The sequence below is a fragment of the Humulus lupulus genome, chromosome 9 (genome assembly GCF_963169125.1).
Source record: "Humulus lupulus chromosome 9, drHumLupu1.1, whole genome shotgun sequence".
Classification (NCBI taxonomy): domain Eukaryota; kingdom Viridiplantae; phylum Streptophyta; class Magnoliopsida; order Rosales; family Cannabaceae; genus Humulus; species Humulus lupulus.
In genome coordinates, this window is record NC_084801.1 from 179,546,617 (window position 1) to 179,567,328 (window position 20,712).

General features: G+C 43.8%; 1 protein-coding gene across 8 annotated transcripts in view; it reads right to left on the reverse strand.

Annotated features, from left to right (window-relative positions):
* The window catches only part of LOC133801344 (tropinone reductase homolog At5g06060-like), a 29,987-nt gene that overhangs the window by 3,952 nt on the left and 5,323 nt on the right, over positions 1-20,712 (reverse strand). Inside the window, exons 2-3 of one of the 8 annotated variants that reach the window (XM_062239528.1) lie at positions 19,994-20,067; positions 19,483-19,690 (exon numbers count right to left, since the gene is read on the reverse strand). The exons of 1 other annotated variant lie outside the window; for it this stretch is intronic. In XM_062239528.1, coding sequence (XP_062095512.1) covers positions 19,483-19,690; positions 19,994-20,067 — 282 coding nt within the window. Of the gene's footprint in view, positions 1-19,482; positions 19,691-19,993; positions 20,208-20,712 lie in introns of those variants that run through there. 6 more of the 8 variants (XM_062239523.1, XM_062239524.1, XM_062239525.1 and 3 more) reach the window with 6 other exon arrangements.

The following is a 20,712-nucleotide window of genomic DNA, read 5'->3' on the forward strand; positions in this document are numbered from 1 at the left end:
TGGCATTAAAAGCCTGCAATCCGATATACAAGGAAACGTCCCCTGAAGATCAGGGGGCGTATAACTGAACAAATAGTATCCCTTGATTATAGGGGATTTATAGTAATAAATGTAGACCGCGTCTGTTATTGGTGATTCACTAGGATATTCAAAGTTATTATCCTGTATCACCAAGGCCCCATTCACCTAGGTTTCTTATTGAGTTTCGAGCTATAGCATCTTCCCGAGGCTATATGACTTCGAGCTCATACGCGCGTCAGGCTCGGTGTCCTGATCCGAGGCCATCCCGAGAACAGATGTACCTCGGGGTCTATCTTTCGAGCTTGTGAGGATTTCGAGGCTATCATCTTCGAAGTCGTCTCTGCTTCGCAGGCTCGATGCTTAGATCTCGGACATATTCCAGACTTTAGGAATTCATTCCTTATGAATCCAGCTTTCGAGGTCACAATTTTCATGGCTCGAAATCTGGGTGTAACATCTTGCCCCCTCAAAAGTATTCGTTCGAATCCTATGAGAAGGAAACTTTTGAACTACTTTCTTCGGGAACCGCATCGTCACATGCTTGAAAATGGACACGTGTCAGTTGGGTATTGCCCATTCAGGGTACTCGAGTACCTTGAAAATCTGCCCACGATCGTTCGCCTGCCACCTTTATGGTACCATCTTATCATTAATCCCTATCCGTTGGATTTTACAAGGGCATTGTTCAATGGCTTAGATTAATCCTCTTTTTCCACCTATATATATAAGACCCCACTCATCGTCTTCCTTTTATTTTTCGCTCATCAGAAGAAAGAGAAGAGCAAAACCAGAGACTATCCCTGAGAATTTCTTGCTTGTGCATGTTTTCTCAACCGAAGAAACAGAGGACCGCCAGTTTGCTCGAGACCGTGAGCTCATATCTGCAGCCTCTCCTTTAGTCGACGATTTCTCTGCAATCGCCATTATTGTGTAAGTGTCCAATTTTTATTTTCCCTTATGCCAGCTTCTGTCCATATTGTTCTTGTTATTTCTGGGAGTGCGCTAATATATTTCCTTAGTATGATATGCTAGGAAATTTTTGATCAATAGGCTTCTACGTTTACGTTCCCATACTAGGTTTAAATCTCTGGTTTCAAATCCAGTTTTGATGTAGAACAAGGTCTCTTTTTTCTGGGTTTCAAAATTTTAAAAGGCATATCTTGCACACCAAGATATTGGGTATAAAACCTTGGTTTTAAAGAATGCACGATACCCAAGATTACCTTTTCTGGATAACCGCCACTCTTTTTCCCCTGATTTTCAGGATTTTCAAAAAATTTGTCCACTCTCCTCCTTTTTCTCGTGGAATACACGTTCTGACTCTTAATCAGAGTCTTAGTTTCGAGCTCGTTGCATTCTTAAGCATTCTCCGAGCTCATCCTGTCAAGCTCGTAATTCTTGAACCCTTGCATGCATGGCCCTCACCATTTTTTCTTTCTCGCTAGATGTCACAGAATCTGGAAAGACGGTGGGGGTCGTCGCTGGCAATCCCTTACTCGCCAAAAACCCCGAGCCCGGAGTCGCTGTTTGCTCGGAATCAATGTCTGATTCGCGAGTACGATCTCGCGCGCGAACAGGAGGAGATTCGAGCTCATTATCGCCGCCAAATTGATGAGGTTATAGAGAGGAAAAGGAGAACCCTTCGGGAGGCTCTTTATCCAGAACCTGATTCTGGACCCAGGCCGATTCCCCTCGACCCTAAATTAAAAGTGACCGTTGCTTATAGCCCGGGAGAGCTCCAATTCTCGCTCATGGGGGAGCCTTCTACCTCGCAACCAAGGAGGGAGTTCTTCGAAGCAGAGCACTACTGGAGCTCGAATACCTCACTAGGCCAGATAACTGATATCCTGGCTCTCCATGGTCTTAGGCTGTCAGGCACCCTAAGGTGTCGAGCTCCTACCCCCAGTGAGCGAAGCTGCCACGCCCCGGGAGATGGAAATCCCAAGCTGAGATATGCGGCCTGGAGCCAAGAGCATATGAAGGCAGGAGTGTTACTGCCTTTGAAGTCATTTTTCAAGGACTTCACGGACTTTGTTGGGCTGGCTCCATTGCAGCTCAACACCAATTCTTACAGGGTTCTGTCTGCCCTGAGGTCGCTATACCACGAGCTGAAGTGGGAAGGACCCTCACCACAGGAGATTTTATACCTCTTCTGTCTGAAAAGCAACCCCTCCCAAGCTCGGGGAGGAGATGGCTTTTACTATCTTTCGAGCTACCCCAAAGAGAAAAAGGTGTTTGAGGATCTTCCTAATCATCCACCTGACTTTAAGAAAGCCTTCTTCTGGACAGATGGCTTGTCCCCGTCTCGATGCTACTCATTCAGACGGATTCGTAAGTACTCCAACCTTCTTTATCTCTGTGCTGGGGCTTTTATTTGTAGGTTCGTAATTAGTTGCAATGTGTCTTATTTTCCAGCCAATTTTCACCGTCCTACTCCCGACGATGCAATGAAGGAGCATAGAGAGACTCTGCTCCAACTCCCTTACGACAGGAGGTCCCTCTCATACCTCTTACATGAGAGTAAGCTCCAAGCTTGCGGGCTTTTGGGAGATGGCCAGTCCACCTTGGACTGGTCCAATAAAAAGTATGATCGTTGGGAGCAGGTGCCTTTGCCCACAGGCATCCTCCCTCCAAGGAGAGAGGTGAGGCCTCCACCTCCAGCTCGCCGAAGGAGTCCACCATCGGGGAACGAGGCTAACGATGAAGCCTCGAGCTCAAACTCGGATGAAGAAGGTAAAGTCATCCTTAGCTCGAGAATGTGGTCCCCCACCTTATTAAAACACAAACCCGATAGGTTAGTTTTATGCCCGGATGATAGGGACCACTTCTACATATGGACTTGGGTAGACGACCGAGTTCATAGGTTTAATAGTTGGCTCGGGAAGTATGACACCATGTATATTCTGAACGAGGTGTGGGACGGGATAGTCGTCCAGTATGGGACCAATGATTATAGGGACCTTTCGAGGTTGATGTCCACCTATAGGGAAGGTACTCCCCCCGCCTCTTCTGAAGATGGGGGAATTTCATGGTCTCCGAGCTCGAGCTCGGGGGGGAGTTCCAGTTAGGTTTCTCCTATCATTACTTTGTATATCTATGCGATACTGAATCACTTTACATACCATTCCCTCTTTTTGTTATGATTCACATTGTGGCGTGACTGTGAAGGCAAGATGGACTCCGACCTTGACAACATCATCGAGAGTGGCGGCGCCAAAAGGAGCAAGCGTCCCAGGGCGGGGTCGCGAAAAGCTGACCGGCCCACCAAGGTCCCCAGGAGGTCCGAGAAAACCCCTCCTCCGCCTGTTACGAGCTCCGTCGCGACGCCGACTTTGCAGGTCGGGACTTCCACCGTTGCGCCGACTCCGTAGGTTGGTGCCTCCATTATGGCCGAGCCTCAACTTCCTGTAGTGGTCCAGCCAACACTTGGTCCACCTCCCAGAAAACCTTCCGCTTCTCGGGCTCAGAAGCTGTCAGTTTCTACTCACGTCGAGGAGTATGTAATTGATAACGCGGCTGGATCCCATGGGTTTATGCTATGTTCGGATGTTATGTCCCAAATCGGCCAGAGCTTCAGCAGTCTCGAAGCTCCTCAATGGCAATACTTGAACAATGCCCGAGACTGCACTGCACTCTATGAGAAGAGTATCGAGCTCGCTGCCGCGGTAAGTTTTCTTCTACTTCTTAGTTATATTTACACAGTCCTGGCGTTAATGACGATTTTTTCTTTTGTCAGTCTCTTGCCTTTACTGCCCAGCTCAACTATAGGTTGAACAACGAGATCCATTCAAGCAAGTCTTATGCTCAGGAGGCAAAGGATCTTCAACTCAAAGCGAGTGACGACCTGAAGGCAGCAAATGAAAAGCTCGAGCCAGGAGCCGAGGAGCTTAAGGTTAAAGCGTCCGAGCTTGAGAAGCTGAATACTAGGCTCGCGAAGCTCGAGAAAGAGAATGCCAGGCTCGCAGAGCTTGAGAAGGAGAACGCTCGGCTCCAAGAGGCTAACAAAAAGCTCAAAGAAGACCAGGCTGCTACCTTCGATATAATTGAGGGTGAAAAGGCTCGCCTCCTTGCTGAGTATAAAGAGAAGAAGGACCAGGCAGTTGATTCGGCCATGTACAGAATGTGGACCAACAACGAAGATCTCGATACCAGTTTCTTAGGTCCTCTCGAGGTGAAGCTTCTGGATAAGTGGAATGCTCGGCTCGAGGCGGAAGAGGCTTCTCAGGAGGCCGCCTCCGAAGGTGCTCAGGAGGATAGTCATGCTATTCGTCTTGAGGGGTCCAATGCTGCTGTAATGCCCTAAATTCTCCGATGTATTTAACGGCGTGAATAGTAGGCCGGGAGGGCCATACTTGCCTAATTATGTTGTTAATTGACTAAATGCATATACATGTTGATTATATTATGATATGATGTAAAATGCATGCATGTGAGACCATATTTCTTATTACAGGGGTGTGATGGTAATTTGGCCCGTTGAGGGTGAATTGATTATTTGAACGCATGTTGGTGATATAAATTGAGACCACATTATGATGTGGGTTTGTTCGAGCCATTTGGCATGAGACGATCAAGGAATGTAAATTGTCGGTTTGGTCATAACAGGCTTAAGCTCGGGACTCGGGGTGAGTCTCGGGGTGTTTTAATGATTAGAGTGTCACCGGGCACTAAAGGGTAACGGGATGTGAATTATTGGTGTTTCAGGATATTGAGATTAGCGGGAATTGGGAAGCGTTAATTATGATTAACGGTGTAGTTGGAATGTACCAAAATTACCCTTGAGTTGGTTTAGAAGATTTGAAAGACCTAGGGGTACTTTGGTCATTTGGGGGATTTGGATATATATGGTTTTAAAAGGCTGTAAAAACAGAACCAAAAACAAAGTTTCTTCACCCTTCCCATACGTTCATCTCTCTCACTTTCCTCTTTGGAGTTTTGAGCTCAAGGTGTGGAACTAAGCTAGGAAATCAAGGGGCTTAGGTTATAGACTTGGTTCAGCCATTGGAGAGGGTTCAATTCCAGGTTTGAGGTAAGCTTTGTCCATTAACTTTATGGTTTTGCCCTGTTTTGATGTTAAGTTTCAGCTTGTGTTTTTACGGAGGATTGTTGGAATTGATGGAGGTTTTAATTGGGGTTGTCTTAGGTTTTGCTAAGGGTGTGATATAGAACAAGTTTAGGGATTGTATTGGAGGTTTGAGTGGTGTTTAAACTGGGTTTGATGGATTGGTTCCAAGAGAAAACGCAAGGGAAGAAAAACAGGGGTTTTGGCTGAACTGGGGGTTGCGCCGCGGCATGGCCAGGGAGAGCCGCGGCCCTTGGGGAAATGCTGAGTTTGGGCGCCTCTGTTTGAGGGGCGAGCCGCGGCATGGCCAAGGAGGGTCGCGGCCCTTAAGGAATTTTTGGCCAAAGTGAAGTTTCTAGCATGGGGGTTCAAGCCTAAGGCCTCGGGGTTGAACCTACTACCCGGTTGAGTAGTGTTTGATGTCCCGGAGGTTAGGTTTTGGTTTGAGAACCTTTTATTATTCATTTTATTGATGGAATCCCATAATTGTTTATGACCAGGTAACTGCTAAAGGACCAAAAAGTCGATCGTTCTCAGGGTTGTTCCTTTAATCATTTTTGCTCGAACCAAAGGTAAGAAAACTGCACCCCAAGTGTGACATGCATGGACATTGCTGAGGCGTGTTGATTGTGAGAATATGGACATGGATTGAATATAGAATGCTTAGCATATGTTGCTCACTTGTGCATGGTACTGACTCATTAGTCAGGTTTGGCAAAGGTGCTAGTATCCACTGTGAAGCTGTGACTTATTAGTCAGGTTCGGCAGTGGTACTGGGCACTGATCACGTTGAGCTGACTCATTAGTCAGGACAGCCTTAGCGTGTGTCACGCAAGCCAATAGGATTTAATCTAATCGATTATCAGCATTGAATGACTCAAAGAGCATTAATGCCAGACCGACCCCGAGGGTCGAAGAATGAAATAAGCGCTTGGAGGCCAGTGGCTTACTTAGCAGCCACTCTCCCAATTGAAATAGTGACATGCTTGTCAGTCACTCAGTATGGTTTACCAGGACCTCATGTGATGTTCACTCATTTGTTTAAAGCTTTAAGCTTAGTGTGATTATAATGATAATCATTTGATAATGTTTATGAAAAGTATTATGTTTTCTTGCTGGGCCTTGGCTCATGGGTGTTATGTGGTGCAGGTAAAGGAAAAGAAAAGCTCACCTAGCCTTGAGTGGAGAGCTGATGTGGTGGTGTGTACATATGTGGCCGCTTGACCACCATGGCCAAGGTGTTCTCAGAGGAACTAGGGGGTTTACCCTATTTTTGCCGCTTAGGTCGGCGGGATTGTAACTTTACAACAGTAGTGACCATTTTGTACTGAGAACAACTTGTAAACGTTTTGTTTAGCTATGCAGAGCAGTTTGTAATGAAAATCTCCATTTCCTTTTTATTGGTTTTATACCTTAACCTGTTAATTACACTTAGAGCACGTTTTTGACCAAAGGACTCGGGTAGCGAGTCAAATTTCCGGTCCACCGTTCACCGTAACTGTTCTGGGGTAGCCAGGGCGTTACAGCTGCCGATGCTGAGAAGGCCAAGGAGACTCCTCCTTCTTGATTCTGATCTCGGGGAAATCTTATCATGGGGCTGCGTCCCCTTATTTTGTAATTGTTTTAATTTATGCCCGTAGGGCTGATACAATTTATTTTTACCTTGATACATATGCTTTACATTTCTTGTTTCGAAATATTTTGCATATATCTTTTATTAATGAATCGTTTATGTTTATTCATTCACACAAACATAGTTTGGATGTTGGGCTCGAAACCCAACGCATTCGTGCATCGTTTGCTTGAATTATCCGCTTCCGACTTCGTTATTTATCAAGGTCGGGTATTACTTTAACCATGAACCCAAAAGCACTTGTATGGTATGTAATGCGAATGGTTTAGTTATATCTTATTACTTAGTTACTTTTTCTTGTCCTCGGTTATTTCTCCGAGGTTAAGAGTTCGGAACTATTTTCCTTTAAGATATTCCAGCCTCGATCTCGACTTATCTCGAAGCGGGTTTAGGTTCCCACTTATCGTCGATTAGTTTTAGCTGGTTTGTTCCAAACCTATTAAGTTCATGTTTTGGTTTGTAATCCACACTTACATTTTTAACCTATTTTGCACATTTGGTTATATCCAAACGTTTGTATATTTTTTGATAATTCGGTTACGTCCAAACTATCTAAGCTCGCGCATCTGGTTGTATCCAAACACTTGTATGTATTTCGTGTATGTTATTTTATTTTTTAAGCTGATGGTATGTATACCAATGATGCCCCCTTAATATCCTATGAGTTTGACCATAGGTTATTAAATTAAGAGAGATTGCAAAAATAAAAAGAGACATAACATATTGAACGAAATAGATCTTTATTTGATGGAATTCGAAAGCAGACAAATTAATACAGATAGAAAAATCATGGTTACAGGCAACACTTTTCCTATACTATTGGTAGTAAGGTCTAAGGTGTTCGCCATTCCATGCTCGCGGTACCAAGCTTCCATCCAATCTCGCTAGCTTGTAAACACCGGACCGGATGACTGACTCTATCTGGTATGGTCCTTCCCAATTCGGCCCGAGCACACCAGTTGCTGGATCTCGTGTTGCCAAAAATACGTGTCTTAACACCAGATCTCCCACACCGAACTTTCGATCTCGAACCTTCTTGTTGAGATACCTGGTAGCTCATTGCTTGTAGGCAGCGTTCCTCAGCTGAGCCTTGTTTCTCTTTTCTTCTATTAAGTCTAAGGTTTCTTCGAGCTAAGTGTGGTTTGAGTTTTGGTCGTAAATGTGAGTTCAAATTGTTGGAATTTCGACCTCGATAGGTAACATTTCCTCGCAACCGTACGCTAGAGAGAATGGGGTATGCCCCGTTGATGTTCGAGCTGTGGTCCTATATCCCCATAGGACTTGGGGCAATTCTTCGGGCCATCGTCCTTTTGCTTCCTCCAACTTTTTCTTTAGTGAACTTTTGAGAGTTTTGTTTACAGCCTCGACCTGGCCATTCGCCTGAGGATGAGCTACTGACGAAAAACTCTTTATTATTCCATTCTTTTCACAAAATTTGGTAAATAAGTCGCTATCGAACTGAGTTCCGTTGTTGGATACAATCTTCCTCGGCGCCCCATATCGGCATACGATGTTTTTTACCACGAAGTTGGGGACCTTTTTGGAAGTTATTGTTGCTAATGGTTCAGCCTCCGTCCACTTTGTGAAATAATCCACAGCAACTACAGCATATTTTACACCGCCCTTGCCTGTCGGGAGAGAGCTTATGAGATCGATTCCCCATACCGCGAATGGCCATGGGGATGTCAACATGGTCAGATCAGATGGTGGAGCTCGAGGAATCGTGGCGAATCTCTGGCATTTGTCGCATTTCTTCACGTACTCGAAAGAATCCGTTTTAATGGTAGGCCAGAAGTATCCTTAGCGTATGATTTTCTTGGATAGGCTATGCCCCCCAGTGTGATCTCCGTAGAATCCTTCATGAATTTCTTCGATGATCTTCTTAGCTTCGGGTGGAGTTACGCACCAAAGTAATGGCATGGAATACCCCCTTCTGTATAGCTTTCCGTCTAAAATGGTGTAACGGGGAAGTTGATACATTAACTTTCGAGCCTAGTTATGATCTTTTGGAAGGGCTCCGGTCTCGAGGTATTCAACTATCAGGGTTATCCAGGTAGGTCCGGATTCAATCATACACACGTCTTCCTCCTCCGGTTCGTTGATGCTAGGTGCTGAGAGATGTTCTATGGGCACAACGTTCAGTTCTTCATTTTCAGCGGAGATGGCGAGCCGAGCTAAGGCATCTGCATTTGAGTTCCGCTCTCGGGGAACCTGTTCAATTGCATAAAATTCAAAACGCTCCAATGCGGATTTGGCCTTCTCCAAATAAGCTGCCATTTTTGTGCCACAAGCCTGGTATTCTCCCAGGATTTGATTAACCACGAGCTGAGAGTCGCTGTAGCAATGTATTGCTTTAGCTTTGAGCTCCTTGGCTATATGAAGCCACGCCAGTAAAGCCTCGTATTCGGCCTCATTGTTTGATGCTTTGAAGTTAAATCTTAAGGCAGAATGAAATCTGCTTCCCGCGGGGGTAATCAAAATGATTCCTGCCCCCGATCCATTTTCATTGGATGAGCCATCGACGTAAAGTTTCCACAGCTCGTGGGCCGGGGTTATAACTACGTCGTTGGTCATGCCAGTACATTCTACTATAAAGTCCGCCAACGCTTGTGCCCTAATGGTCATCCTCGGGTGGTAGGTGATCTCAAACTGTCCGAGCTCAACCGCCCATTTAAGAAGTCAACTTGATGCCTCCGGTTTAGACAAGACCTGCCTAAGTGGTTAATCAGTCAACGCATGGATGGGATGCACTTGAAAGTAGGGGCGGAGTTTACGAGATGAATGAATTAAACTAAGTGCCAACTTCTCCATCAGGGGATATCTTGACTCTGCCCCCAGTAACCTTTTACTAATGTAGTAAACGGGTCTTTCTACTTTTTCTTCTTCTCGCACAAGTACTGCACTTATCGCGTGTTCAGTGGTGAAGAGGTATAGGTACAGTACTTCTCCCGTTTCAGGTTTTGATAAGATAGGGGGATCGGCGAGGTGCTTTTTAAGCTCCTGGAATGCCAGCTCGCACTCCTCTGTCCATTTGAATTTCTTACCTCCCCTCAAAAGGTTGAAAAATGGGAGACAACGGTCCATAGATTTTGAAATGAACCTACTTAGGGCCGCCATTCTGCCGGTCAAACTTTGGACATCCTTGTGTCTTCGAGGTGAGGGCATGTCAATCAGGGCCTGGATCTTGTCGGGGTTGGCTTCTATTCCATGAGCGTTCACGATAAATCCCAACAATTTTCCTGAAGATACTCTGAAAGTGCACTTCTGAGGATTCAGTTTCATGTTATACTTGCGAAGCACGCCAAAGCACTCTTCGAGGTCATCAACATGGTTATTGTTAAGTTGAGACTTGACAAGCATGTCGTCAACATAAACTTCCATGTTATTTCCTATTTTTTCTGAAAACATCATGTTCACGAGCCGCTGGTATGTGGCCCCAGCATTTTTGAGCCCGAATGGCATGACATTATAGCAGTATAGCCCCTTATCCGTTATGAAGCTCGTATGTTCCTGGTCGGGGGCATGCATGGGGATCTGGTTATATCCAGAATAGGCATCCATGAACGACATCAGGCCACGCCCCGCCGTGGCATCCACGAGCTGGTCAATCCTTGGTAATGGGAAACAGTCTTTCAGGCAAGCCTTGTTGAGGTCTGAATAGTCAATACAGGTTCGCCACGTCCCATTGGGTTTTGGGACCAACACCGGATTGGCTACCCAGTCAGGGTAAAAGGCATCCCTAATGAATCGGTTTGCCTTTAACCTGTCAACCTCCTCCTTCAGCGCCTTCTTTCTGTCGTCGTCCAGTTGTCTTCGCTTTTGTTGCTTCGGAGGGAAGCTTTTGTCTATATTTAGCGCGTGGTTTTCTATATTCGAACTTATTCCTACCATGTCCGAATGTGACCATGCGAAGACATCCTGGTTCTTCTTTAAAAAGCAAATCAGTTGCTATTTTGTCTCATCCTGGAGGTGTTTTCCAACCTTCCCCTTTTTCGAGGGATCGGTTTCCTCGAGCTGAATTTCTTCGAGCTCTTCTAAGGGTTCGAGGTCAGCTTTCTCCTCAACCCTTGGATCGATCTCTTCATCAATTTCTAAGACCGTCCCGTCTTTACTTTGAATAATGACGAGTGCTTGTGCGCTCGTCTGTTTCTTTCCTCTCAAGGAAATGTTGTAGCATTCCCTCCCAGCTAATTGATCTCCCTTTAGTGTTCCAACGCCACTAGGGGTCGGGAACTTAAGGGCCAGATGCCTCACTGATGAGACTGCCCCCAGCCCAACCAGGGCGGGTCTCCCGAGCAGCACATTGTAGGCTGAAGGTAGGTCTACTACCACGAACTCCATCATCTTGGTTGCCGAGACTGGGTAGTCTCTCAAGGTTACAGGGAGCTCGATGGATCCCATGTAGGCGGTCCCTTCTCCTGAAAAGCCATATAAAGTAGTCGCACACGCTTTCAGGTCGCGAAGGGAGAGTCCCATCTTTTCGAGGGTTGCTTTATAGAGAATGTTCACTGAGCTCCCATTGTCTATGAGAACTCGGTGGACCCTTTTATTTGCCAGCTGGAGAGTGATGACCAGCGGATCATGGTGAGGAAACTGGACATGGGACGTGTCTTCCTCGGTGAAGGTTATTGGTTGAGATTCAACCCTCTGACACTTTGGAGCTCTAGGTTAGGGTTCATAGGGAGACCCGTCCCCAGTCTTCAGCTCGTTAACGTATCTCTTTTGGGCATTCCTGCCCATTCCTACGGGATGAGGTCCTCCCGGGATGGTTATTACATCTTCTCCATCTATCGGCGGGGGCCTATCTTCCTCCCGAGCTCGGGAATTATTGTTTTGTGTGGGCTGCGACACGGCTGCTCTCTGGTTCGCGGTAGCCTGATTAGTAATCTGGTTCTTGACGTATTGTCTGAAGTAACCTCTCGAGATCAATCCTTCAATCTCGTCTTTCAGCTGTCGACATTCATCAGTAGTATGCCCGGTGTCTCTGTGAAATCGGCAATACTTGCTGGAGTCCCTCTTGGACTTTTGATTTCTCATTGGGTCCGAACGCCTGAAGGGGACCTGGTTTTCATTAGCCAGGTATATGTTCTCCCGAGACTCATTGAGCTCGGTGTACACTTTGTACACGGAGAAATATCTCTCTCCTTTCTTTTTCTTTCCTCCTTCGGCCTCAGGGTTGCTCCCTTCGTTCTTTTTTCTCTTGGAAGGGTTTTCCAGAGCAAGCTTTGAAGTTACTGGGTCCGCCAAGGTTGAGGCAGAGTTTACGTTTATCGTTGTAGTTCCGGGCTGGGAAGTCACATTAAGTGTCGACCTCGCTTCCTCTACATTGACAAACCTCTGCGTTCGTCTATTAAACTCGGTTAGGAACCTCACCGGTTTTCTCTGCATGTCGTCCCAGAGAGCACTTCCTGGCATTACTCCGGCTTGGACAACCATTAAGTGTCCACTGTCATCCACATTCCGAGCTCGGGCAACTTCCAAATTAAACCTTGTAAGGTAACTTTTTAATGTTTCACCTGGTTGTTGCCGAACGTTAGTTAAGGTTGACGCCTCGGGTCTAACCCCCATCATGGCTTTAAACTGTTTCTTGAAGTCGTTAGACAACTGCTCCCAAGAAGTTATTGAGTGTCTCTTATATTTTTTGAACCAGCTTTTGGCTGGTCTTGTCAATGATGCTGGAAATAACATGCACCTGAGCTCGTAACCCACGTTACTGGCTATCATTATGGTGTTGAACGTACTCAGATGGCTGTACGGGTCAGTCTTTCCCTCAAACGTTGGGACGTGAGGGATCTGAAATCCCTGGGGAAATGGAGTGTTTGAAATATGGGGAGCAAACGGTTCAAGCTCCTCATCAGAATCTTCATATCGATCCTGTCCTTGCTCATTTTTCAAAAGCCTAAAGGCCTTTTCCAGCTGATCAATTCTTTCCTGGACTGGGTCCGCGAGGGATATTGTCTGGAATCGGTTGTCATCGATAACAATTCCAGGCTCGCGCCTCTGTAAGGGATCTTTACGCCTATTCAAGTGATCCCTCAGGTCCGGGTTTATCGGGTCAACATTACCCCGACTTTTATTCAGGTGCTCTCGCAGGTCGGAGCGATTTCTGCGGCTTCTAGTATTCTTACGACCTTGATCATGCATGTTGACCGATCTGGTATCTCCAGAATCGTCACTAGTAAAACTTGTTGCATGGTTATTTCGAGATAGGTCTTTTCCGTGCCGCCTCATTTCCGCTGTGCGGGGCCGAGATGTTTGACTTCTCTCTGATAGGGCATCTTTACGCCCCTGGAAAGCTTCCCTGTTTCCTTGTCTCCTCCTCGCACGCCTTTCGTCCTGATCTCGAACCGGTTGAGCATTCCTGCGAGGGGGTGAAGGGTATCTTATAGGTGATGGAGGGAAACGTATGGGTCACGGTGGCTGCCACCCATTTCGCGGCCTAGATGGTCCGGAGTTTGCCCGGGATGGGTTGGTTCCATGTGGTGCATTCTCAGGGATTTGAGTCCGAGTCTCTGCAGGGGCTCGGTTGTTCTCAGTTCCCGCAGGTACTTCCACAGGTGGATTAACCGGGGCCCTAGCCCGAGTACTTCTCTGGGGCCTAGGAGGAGCGGATGGCTCTGCTGGTGCCGGAGGTTGTGCCGGGCTTCTTGGGGCAGCATTCTTTCGCGGACACCCCCGGGGCCTGCGGGGAGGAACATGCACGTCCCTAGGAGGAGGAGCTTGATTTTCACGCGGAGGCAGGGGCTGAGCCACCTGCGCCTCCACAGTTATCCTAGCTAACTCCTCATTCCGCTTGTTGGCCTCTGCCAACTGCTGTTTCAGCTGCCGATTCTCAAATCCACAATGGGAACATATCGTTCAGGATTGTAATACATATCCTCATCCCGTGGCGGAGCGGGTGGTCCGCGGGAATCGGAGGATCCACTTCTTTCCTCAGCATCTGGGTTTTCCATCTGCTGTTTCCCAGGACGTCTTGGGTAATTCTCTTCAGGAGCATTCTGATTATTAGTGGCCATGACTTATTCCGGGACTGAATGCTTAAGGCTCTCAATGAAAGCACCAAACTGTTGACGCCGTTTTTCGTCAACAGTGAAAGAGGAGCACGAAAACAATAATCAGTTATGGCCAAATGAAATTCGACAAAATACACGAGTTCTTTTACGTGGTTCAGAAGTTAAATCTGCCTAGTCCACGAGACTTTGTTATTAAATTTGAGATGATCTCTGAAAATTCTTCAAGGATGAATTCTCCTGAGTTTTCCCTCTAGATCACAAAAAATTCTGTCCTTTACAATGGTGCATGACCTCTCTATTTATAGAGAAGATTTCATAATACTATCCCACATATTTTGGGTAGTTATTCTGTATATGCAAATAAATTAAATGGCATTAAAAGCCTGCAATCCGATATACAAGGAAACGTCCCCTAAAGATCAGGGGGCGTATAACTGAACAAATAGTATCCCTTGATTATAGGGGATTTATAGTAATAAATGTAAACCGCGTCTGTTATTGGTGATTCACTAGGATATTCAAAGTTATTATCCTATATCACCAAGGCCCCATTCACCCAGGTTTCTTATTGAGTTTTGAGCTATAGCATCTCCCCGAGGCTATATGACTTCGAGCTCATACACGCGTCAGGCTCGGTGTCCTGATCCGAGGCCATCCCAAGAACAGATGTACCTCAGGGTCTATCTTTCGAGCTTGTGAGGATTTCGAGGCTATCATCTTCGAAGTCGTCTCTGCTTCGCAAGCTCGATGCTTAGATCTTGGACATATTCCAGACTTTACGAATTCATTCCTTATGAATCCAGCTTTCGAGGTCACAATTTTCATGGCTCGAAATCTGGGTGTAACACTTATGTCGATTAGATCTAATCTTTTCGGCTTGCGTTAAACACGCTAATACCGTTCTTGAATCATAGGTCAATTCCATACAACCAGTGCTCAGTACTACTGCCGAACCTGACTAATAAGTCATAGCTTCACAATCAATAATGAAACCATTGCCGATTCTGACTAATAAATCAGTACCACTCACAAGTAAGCAAGACTGCTAAGCTTTACTATGCAATCAATGTCCACATTTAGAGCACTCAACATGCCTCATCAATAACCATGCATGTCACATACTGGGTGCAATTTTCTTACCTCTGGTTCAAGCGAGAAATAATAAAAGAACGATCAATCCTTAAGTTCCTTAGCGGTCACCTAGTCATAACTAAATATGGAATCTCATCAATAAATAAGTAATGAAAGGTTCCCGGACCAAGACCTAGCCTCCGGGACGTCAAATCCTATTAAACTGGGTAGTAGGAACGATCCCGAGGCCTAAGGTTTGAGTTCCCACGATTAAAACACCACTTTGGCCCAATCTGCCTTTAAGCGCCGCGACCCCACGCCATTGAGTCGCGGCCCGCCTCCCAAACAGAGACGCCAGCCACATTCAGCCTGCACCTCGCGCCGCGACCCGCCTCCTAAGCGTCGCAGCCCCAATGCTCTTCAGCTTATCCTCTATTCTTCACTAAGCTTGGGCTGCAGCGCCCAAGAACAAGGTCGGGACCCCACCTAGAACCTAGCCAAAAACCTTCATTTTCCCCTTTTAAAATCCCTCAAAAACCTATCCAAATATATCCAAATCCAAAAATCAAAATTTCCAAACATCCCAATGATCCAAAACCATCAAACCTCGAGGTTCAAACAACTCAAAAACTCATCAATACATAAAATCCAATTCAAAACTTAGAAACTCAAAAACTCAAAACTTAAAGCTTGGATTACCTATTATTGAGTCGTTTCTCGCTAAATCCTCCGGTTAATAAGCTTCTAATTTTCCCTAGAATCGCTATAGCTCGATCCTCGCTTAAATTCGAGTCCTAAAACTCAAGTTTCCTTCGAAAATGCGACGAACGGTAAAAAGGGTCACCGGGGGAAAAGAGAAAAAGTGTTTGAGCGTATTTTCCTTCTGACAGGTTACTTCAAGCTTAAGTAACCTCAAGTAAATCCTAATGCTCGGGGTCCCAAAAATGTCCCTCGGGGGTGAAATGGTCAAAATTCCCATAATTTTCTTCTGATATCACTAACTCTCAATATATCATCAAATAATCATTCTCATTACCCAATATCCCAATAATTGACCCCGTTATGACAAAACCGCTAACTTACATTCTAAGACCATCTCATGACGAATAGCTCGAACAAATCCACATAATAATGTGGCCTCATCCATACCTCACCAACATGCATTAAAATATAGAAATATGCCCTCAACGAGCCAAATTACCAAAATGCCCTTAGAATGAAAAGTGGACCCACATGCATGCAATTATCATCATATAATCATGCATTTAATCACATATTGGCATAATAAATCAATTATGGCCCTCTTGGCCCCCTAATCTAGGCTCTAAGCCACATTAGGGAATTTGGGTCGTTATAACTATCCCCTCCTTACAAAAATTTCGTCCTCGAAATTTACCTGAACAACTTGGGATACTGATTCTGCATATCTGACTCCAGCTCCCAGGTCGCTTTCTCGACCTTGCTATTCCTCCATAATACCTTAACCAAAGGTATCATTTTATTCCTCATGACCTTGCCCTTTCTGTCTAATATCTGGACTGGTTGTTCCTCATAAGAGAGATTTTCCTCAAGCTCCAGATCTTCGTAACTCAAGACATGAGTCACATCTAATACATTCCTCCGAAGAGCTGAGATATGAAACATGTTATGTACGACTGACAATGCCGGTGGTAAGGCCAACCTATAGGCCACCTGACCAATCCTCTCCAAGATCTCAAATGGACCTACAAATCTACGGCTCAACTTGCCTTTCTTCCCAAATCTTCTTACCCCCTTTATGGCGAGACTCTAAGGAAAACATAGTCTCCTACCTGGAACTCCATGTTCCTGCGTTTAGGATCTGCATAACTTTTCTGTTTGCTTTGAGAAGCAAGCATCTGAGCTTTAATCTTCACAATGGCCTTATTGGTTCTGTGAACTGCCTCAGGACCCAAGTATATCATTTCTCCTGTCTCATCCCAATGAATGGGAGATCTACATTTCCTACCATACAACATCTCATAAGGTGCCACCCCAATGGTAGACTGATAATTGTTGTTGTAGGAAAACTCTATCAAAGGTAGATACTTACTCCATAACCCACCAAAGTCCAGCACACATGCACGCAGCATGTCTTCTAATATCTGGATCGTCCGCTTAGATTGTCCATTTGTTTGAGGATGATAAGCAGTATTGAACTTCAACTGTGTTCCCATGGCCCTCTGTAGGCTTCCCCGGAACTTGGAAGTGAAAGTGGGGTCCCGATCTGACACGATTGACCTCGGTGCTCCATGGAGGCGCACAATCTCTCTCACATAGAGATCTGCGTACTGGTCATCTGTAAAAGTAGTCCTCACTAGAAGAAAGTGAGTTGACTTAGTATAGTGATCCACAATAACCCATACTAAATCATGTTGACCTACAGCCCTGGGTAACCCCACCATGAAATCCATCGTGATGTCCTCCCATTTCCAATCGGGGATGTCTAGAGGCTGCAATAACCTTGCTAGCCTCTGATGCTCAGCCTTAACCTGTTGACATGTCAAGCACTTAGCCACATAATCTATTACATCCCTCTTCATCCCAAGCCACCAATATAGCGATCTCACATCCTGATACATCTTCGTGGTGCCTGGATGCAAAGAATAAGGAGTAGTATGAGATTCATCCAGAATCTCCCATCTCAAAACAGTGTCTAACGGAACACATATCCGACCTTTGTATCTCAATAAACCCATCTCAAACACTGTGTAATCTCTGGATACTCCAGCCAAAATATCCTCTCTAATCTTGATCAGTTGTGGATCACCCAACTCACCCTCCTTGATTATTTCCAACAGTGTAGACTGTAGCATAAAATTGGCCAACTGGCCCACCAGTAATTTTATACCAGCTCTGGTCATATCTTCTGCTAACTCTCTGGCTATCAGCCTTGCACTATAAATCTTTCCTGGACCTTTCCTGCTTAAAGCATCTGCTACCACGTTGGCTTTTCCTGGATGATACATAATCTCACAATCATAATCTTTTACTAACTCTAGCCAACGCCTTTGTCTCATGTTCAAGTCTTTCTGTGTGAAGAAGAACTTCAGGCTTTCGTGGTCAGTATAGATCTCATACTTCTCCCCATAAAGTTAATGCTCCATACCTTTAATGCAAAGACCACAGCCGCCAACTCTAAATCATGAGTGGGATATTTCTGTTCATACTCCTTCAGCTGACGTGAGGCATAAGCAATCACCTTCCCTGACTGCATCAAAACACAACCAAAACCTTGATGTGAGGCATCACAGTATATCACAAACTTCTCCTGATCTGTAGGAAGACTCAGAACTAGAGCTGTAATCAACCTCTGCTTCAGTTCTTGGAAGTTGTTCTCACACCTGTCTGACCACACAAACTTCTTATTCTTGCGTGTCGGCTCAGTCAATGAAGTGGCAATCCTTGAGAACCCTTCCACGAAACGTCTGTAATAACCTGTCAATCAAAGGAAACTCCTAACTTCTGAAGCATTCTTTGGCCTTGGCCAATCTTTGACCGCCTCAGTCTTCGCTGGATCCACTTTAATCCCCTCCTTACTGACAATGTGCCCAAGGAAAGTTACCTGAGATAACCAGAACTCACATTTCTTTAACTTTGCAAATAGTTTGTGTTCCCTAAGTCTCTATAGAACCAATCTCAGATGTTGCTCATGTTCTGACTCTGACTGAGAATAAACCAGAATATCATTGATGAAGACGATCACAAATTGGTCCAAATAATCCTTGAACACTCAGTTCATCAAATCCATGAAAGCAGCCGGGGCATTAGTCAATCCAAAAGACATGACTAAGAACTCATAATGTCCATATTCACTACAAGAATGAAAGAAAGAAAAAAGAGTTGTAGTGGCGACTCTTGCAGCAATCTTAGGCTTATTGCACTACTAAGAGGAAGTCCCCACAAAAAAATAATGAATTTTATAAAAAAAAAAACAGAGAAAATTTATGTTTTAGGAATTTTCCCAACTAATAACTTTGAAAAATGGAATGAATTCCGTGCGCATACAAAGTTTTAGATTTGTAGGAATTGGTGAATCTAATTTGACAATATATGTTCAACATAAATAGTATTCTACAAATCTACAACATAAATGGTAGAATGTGCTAAAATTTGCATTTTACAACATCTTGAAGTGGAATTTTAAGGTCTTGAGAGCTGCATAGCTAGTATACAATAGCTGATGTGAGAGCACTCTCAATAGATTCTCTATACTATTTTTCAAAATACCTCAATAAAATCTTATTTTTTTTTATTTTATCGCGAATTTTTATATTACACTATTTATTATATATTTTTACAATATTTAAATATTATATTATTTATTTATTTAAATAAAAAATGATGAGAGAGAAAGAATAAGAGAATAGTAAAAAAATAATTAAATAAGTTTATAAAATGAATAATATGTAGCTAAATATATGGAAAAGGATTTATGTTACTATAGCTTAACAATGTCTTAGCTATTATACATCATTTCCTAGAAGTGTTATTTTTTTGGATTTTGAGATATATTTTACATATTAGTTATTATACATAATTATTGGGAGTGCTCTGATCTCACAGGACAAAAGTTGGACACTTCATTAAATGGCTGTTGAAAGTAATTTTCGTATGATTAGGCAAATAAATAATCAAGAAAATTAATTAGGGATAAAACTTACTAGAATGTTGAGCTTTCCTTGGAAAATAGAAGACACAGTTTCCATAAGTTTCTCTCTTTGGTCTCTGTATAAGACATCACACACTGAACCAGTTACTTTGAAACCCTTCTTTTTCCACTCTTCCAAACACTGCTCCAACTCACTTTCTTTGCGACAACAGGTGTGAACTATGGCTCCAAATCTTGCTAGTTCTTCCACTATGGCATGCCTAAAAACAAGCTTGTTTGATTAATAATCATGGATTTATTATAATAGGAGAGTTATATGAGTATTCGAAATCATTGATATAACACCTTGACATGATAATGTATAAATATATATATTTTTTTCAAACAAAAAATGTCTAAAAAAGACTAGGAAGTTTCTTTTTTTTTGGGCTCCATCCCATCGTAGTTTGCATAATGAAACTATCCCAATCCCCAAGTTAATCATTTATATATAATTATAAGTAATAATCACTTTAAAATTGGGGAAATGGGATCATTCAAATAACTTTAACATATGAACATACCCTATGCCGCGAGATCCACCGGTCACCAGAGCTGTCTTTCCCTCAAGACTCCACCTAATTTCATTCGTATAGTTCTTTGCTTCAGCCATATTGTTCCTCTAATTTCTTGTCAAGTTGACTCTATTTGCCTTTAAAATTATTTTTTTACGATGGGGTCATCAGCATGATGATTTTGGTACTGTAAGCTCACAGACTCGTAAGCACTCACGTCACTCTATTAAGACAAGTGTGGCCATTATTACATTTTTTTTCAACCAATTGTAATAAATGCTCTGCATGTGGATTTGTGTCTTTGTTGAAGTACTATTAAGATAAGGTTTGCCATTATTTGCATTTTTTTTCAACCAATTGTAATCTTTGGTTTGGTTTAATTGCGTTACATATATGAATTTGTTTAGGTAGGGATATCACTTTTCTCCCTATAGTAGGAGTGTTTTTTTTTTGGCATTTGGAGAAATTCTAACCCAATTTTTATTGCATAGTGGCATACATTATAGTTATAACATGTATATCTCAAATTTTCAGAAAATTTTGAATAATTTACGTTATTGAAATCAAAGTTTAAACAGTAAGTTGCACGCACGCCTAATTGTTTTTTATACGTGTGGAAAACAGACTATTTGAATTATGATTTCGACAATGGAAATTATTCAGAATTTCAAAAAAATTGGTGAGATTGCTATTGTAACGATCATGTACGTTGTCATACAAAAAAAATA